Raw genomic sequence first — 4,800 nt, 5'->3', positions numbered from 1 at the left:
TATATATACATACATACATACATACATAACGATTTAAAATAAGTGTTTTCCCCATAAAACTTGAATTAAAAATCCAATTAATTTCAGGGCGTAAGGCAAGAAAATGGAACGAAAACCAAAAGGGGTGAATACATTTGCATCCAGTTATCTGAATATGCATTCTACTGGTTTTAGACTGAAGTTCTAATAATACTAAATAATAATTGGAAGTGAACGTTTCCTGAAGCAGACTGTTAAAAGCAGCTTAACAGATATTAAATGGATATTTAAGGCACACACAGTTCTCAGACTAACAGTTATGGTGAGACACGGCTTTTTCATACAGTAACTGCACAATGGGCATTTTTAAAAATTTCTTTGTAAACTAGATGAAATTTGTTAACACAAATGTTTTTTTCCCCAGTTTCTTGTGTAATCAAGTTTTTGTAGGACTAGATCAGAACAATGCACAAGTATAGGTTCAGTAGAACCCATTAAGAAGTTTTTATGAGGGTATATTTCTGACAAAGTGATAAAAATGAACAATACAAATTCATTCATGTAGCTTAAAGATGCAGCTTGTTTCCTTCTTTTTGAGCACAATGGTATACCCCTCTACTCTGGTCCAGTTTTCCCATCATGGATAAGGAGATTTCTAATCGTTGACCTGTAATCCCCATTCAATCTCTGGTTCGTCGTCGAGGCGAATGACGATATAGGACACGAGCTGGAAGAGGTTCTGCCACAAGCCCAAGAAGAGATACATGTAGAAGTCACTTGACGTCTATTTGACAGTATATCCCCGAGTAATTCATGTCGCACACACATTCGAAACTGTTGACGTAGTTGATGCAGAAGCCTCCGTTCATACATGGCTCTGAGGCGCATTCATCCACATCCTTCTCACACCTGAAAGGAAGATGATTTCAAAAAGAAAAGTTAATCACAGAGTCAGACCCTCTTGCAGAGTTTTGTTGTGGGAGGCAAACAGTTCAGTTTACAAAAGTGCTGCATTCCTTTGTAAGTGTATAAGTACACTGAGCAGCCATAACATAATGACAGGTGGTGGCAATATCTTGTCTAGATCCTATTTGATGCACTGCCAATTTTGCAAGTTTTCCCACCTACAAAGAATGAAGAGGTTAATTTTTATCGTAGGTACCTTTAAACTGAGACCGAATCTAAGACGGAAATCCAGAACGTCACATTGTATGGGTTTTAAATAGTTCATTTTATTGCATGAAGTAGTAATTTTATCACCTACCAACAAGCAATAAATTCTCTCACAGACCTGTTAGTTTTTCTTTAAGAAGCTCTCCCATTCTGCACTCATTGCCTGTATTAATTGCACCTGTTTGAACTTGTTACCTGTATAAAAGACATCTGTCCACAATCAATCACACCTCTCCACCATGACCAAAACCAAAGAGCTGTCTAAGGACACCAGGGACAAAATTGTAGACCTGCACAAAGCTGGGATGGACAATAGGCAAACAGCTTGGTGAGACTAACATTTGTTGGTGCAATTATTAGAACATGGAAGAAACAAGATGACTGTCAATGTTCCTCGATCTGAGACTCCATGCAAGGTCTCGCCTCGTGGGGTAAGGATGACTCTGAGAAAGGTCAGGAATCAGCCCAGAACTACATGGCTGGTCAACGACCTGAAGAGAGCTGGGACCTTAGTCTCAAAGAGGATCATTATTAACGCACTACGCCGTCATGGTTTAAGATCCTGCAGGGCACACAAGGTCCCCCTGCTCACATCAGCACATGTCCAGGCCTGTTTTGAAGTTCACCACTGACCATCTGGATGATCCAGAGAAGGTCTCGTGGTCAGATGAGACCAAAATAGAGCTTTTTGGTATTAACTGCATTGGCTGTGTTTGGAGGAAGAAGGATGAGTATAACACCGAGAACACCGTCCCAACCGTGAAGCATGGGGTGGAAACATCATACTTTGGGGATGCTTTTCCGCAAGGAGGACAGGACGACTGCACCGTATTAAAGGGAGGATAGATGGGGTCATGTATCATGAGATTTTGGCCAACAACCTCTTTCCCTCAGCATTGAAGATGGGTGGTGGCTGGGTCTTCCAGCATGACAATGACCCCAAACATACAGCCAGGGCAACTAAAAGACTGTCTCTGTAAGAAGCAGTTCAAGGTCCTGGAGTGCTTAACCCAATAGAAAATCTCATCCATAAATCAGCCGTGGTCTACAAATGTATTTTTTACAAAAGATATGTCAAAACGAAAGCAAATTTCTTGAGAGTAATGCCAATTAAACGACGAAAATGTGTAACGTGAAAAAAGTGACTAAATATTCACCTCTTAAAAGAGGCTGGCCTAATTCAACTCGGAGAAAAGAATATTGAAACATTAAATCTTGATTTGGGCTAGGTGCTAAGAGGCATTTGACCATTGAGTTTTTCATATGCTATATGGCAAACTATAGTTGAGATTAAATGAGTTCTCTTCAACAGTGACTTTTCTGAGTGGTCACAAGCCTCATCAGCCTGATCTGAGTAGATTTATACATGTCCCATATTCCTTCCAATTCTTGATGATGGGTTTAAAGTAACTTCAGGGGATGTTTAAGTCCTTAAAATCCTTTTGTACCCATTCTCTGACTTGCACTAATCTTTTCTCTGAGTTGAATTAGAACAGTCACTTCAAAGGGGGTGAATATTTAAGCTATAAATGTATACATTTTTATTTAACTGGTATTACTTGGTATACGTTTGATTTCATGTTGACATTGAAGAGGGTTTTTATTTGTTTAGGTCAAAAAGGCCAACTTCTAGTGATCATTACTGATTTTATGAGTGCAATAAAAGTATAAAATAACCAAAGGGGGGAATATTTTTATAGGCTATGTTTTAAGCAGGGAGTCAAAATTTTGTCTGTACAAGATAAATGTTTAAGTTTGACAAATTCTAAATTGTTATAATCAGACTGTTGGGTTTCAGCATCTCAACAGACCGTTCCAATGGGATGTTCCCATCCTGCAGCAACAAAGTAGACACAAGAGGTTCAAGGAAGGAGAAGCAGTACACCGAGGACACACAGTGTTGCATGAGGTTGTACAGTTGCAGACCAGCATGGCTGAGCATCAGATCTGAACCACAGAGCAGTGGAAGAAGTTTCCTGGTCTGATGAATCATACCTTCTTTTCCATCATGTTGGTTGTCAGATCCTGGGGAATACATGATGCCACGTTGCTTTGTGTGAGGAAGATAAGCCCGGCAGGCCATTGTGAGACTTTGGACAAGCTTTGTTCTGCAGGGAAACCTTGGATCCAGAAGTTCATGTTGATGTAACGTCAGTGCTTCTAAAATACACACTCCTGACCAATACCTCACTTTTATGGAGAAAATATTCCCTAATGGCCAAGGCAGAATTAATCATGTGCAAAAATGCTCCAGGGACACTAGCTAAAATATTTTCACACGGTGTCATTTTAATAATTACAGTATGTGGGAAAAAAAAAATATATATAGACAAAATTAAACTAAAATACAGCAAAAAGTGTTTCAGTTTAGCAGAACATTCAACGAGTTTATTGAAGTGCCTAAAAACCTGAGTCTTTTTGTAAAATAAGTTCCTTACATGCTTGTTTCATATGAAAGTAAAGTTATTTTGTTTAAAAAAAGTGCTTCTTCTTTTGCTGATTTTTTTTTTAATTTAAATTTTATTTTGGGTGCTCCTTTCTGCAGGGTCACCATATTGACCAAACTCACACGAGGTTTAGCAAATGTTTTACCGGATGCTGTTCCTGACAGAATCTGGGCTCAAATTTAGAACAACAAAAAAGCTCAAAATCAAAACTGCCATTTCAATTTGTTGCACAGTCGAAATTCAACATAGTTTTTTCACTCATTGCTGAGTTTACATCAAGAGCCCCTGCACACGTGACCAAGTTGCACTTGTAGTAGATCCAGGTTAGCTAATGGCAGTGGCCTCTTAATGTGATGATGCATTTATATATATATATACATATTTTTTTTTTTTATGGATTACATCAAGAAGATTGAGAGGTTCTTTAAATTTATTCTCAAACTTTTCAGTTTGCAACCTACAAAAAATAGTTGCAGAGACTTGTGTCCTCGACTACTGCTGCTCAAAGTTTAACAATAGGCAATTATTGAACAATAAATCTTGTCAATCCTCATATAAGGAATGTAATGGTACGTCTAAGTTCTGGTTCAGCATGAACCTCTCTGTATGGGTCACTGTTTGATACGAGTTTGATACATCAAAATGGTGACAAATAAATGCAAAAAGTTTTTTTTCTTTATAAACATTATCCCTCCCAGAACCAAAGACATAAAATAACAGCATCGAACCTTGTTAATGGGGAGGTAGCAGGTGATATACAGCAACATCTGGGACCTAAATGATCTGCTACTAATAATTTGTTACACAATATTACAGCAGATCTTTTGACTTTGAGTTAAATATATTTCTGAATGGGTCTAAGCATTTTAACCCCTCCTGATGTCCAAAATGATCCGATGCCTCACCATTATTATCGTTGTTCTTCCAGCTCTCGTGAAAGAGTTGACAATTGTTTTACGCCGGATGCCCTTCCTGACACAACCTGGGCTTGAACCTGCAGCCTCAGGATTATGAGAGCTGAGGCCTTAGCAATCAATTCAGCAGAAGGCAGATTAGCCAGGCAGTCATAATGTTATGGCTAGTCTCAGTAAACATGCAATGAGTAATATTTTTTGTCCACTTGAGGCCAGCAGAAACACTACATAGGTGTTTTTTATATATATATATATATATATATATATATATATATATATATATATAT

At 38.2% G+C, this 4,800-nt stretch overlaps 1 protein-coding gene across 1 annotated transcript in view; it reads right to left on the bottom strand.

Moving 5' to 3' along the window:
* Positions 1–576: 576 nt before the first annotated feature.
* LOC119414513 (protein crumbs homolog 1-like) overlaps positions 577–4,800 on the bottom strand; it is an 18,838-nt gene continuing 14,614 nt past the window's right edge. The window contains 2 exon segments of the mRNA XM_037681608.1: positions 577–757; positions 759–888. Coding sequence (XP_037537536.1) covers positions 635–757; positions 759–888 — 253 coding nt within the window. The 3' untranslated portion in view covers positions 577–634.

Source organism: Nematolebias whitei, chromosome 9, assembly GCF_014905685.2.
Source record: "Nematolebias whitei isolate Nwh7 chromosome 9, NemWhi1, whole genome shotgun sequence".
NCBI lineage: Eukaryota > Metazoa > Chordata > Actinopteri > Cyprinodontiformes > Rivulidae > Nematolebias > Nematolebias whitei.
This window is presented reverse-complemented; position numbering and strand designations above follow the sequence as displayed.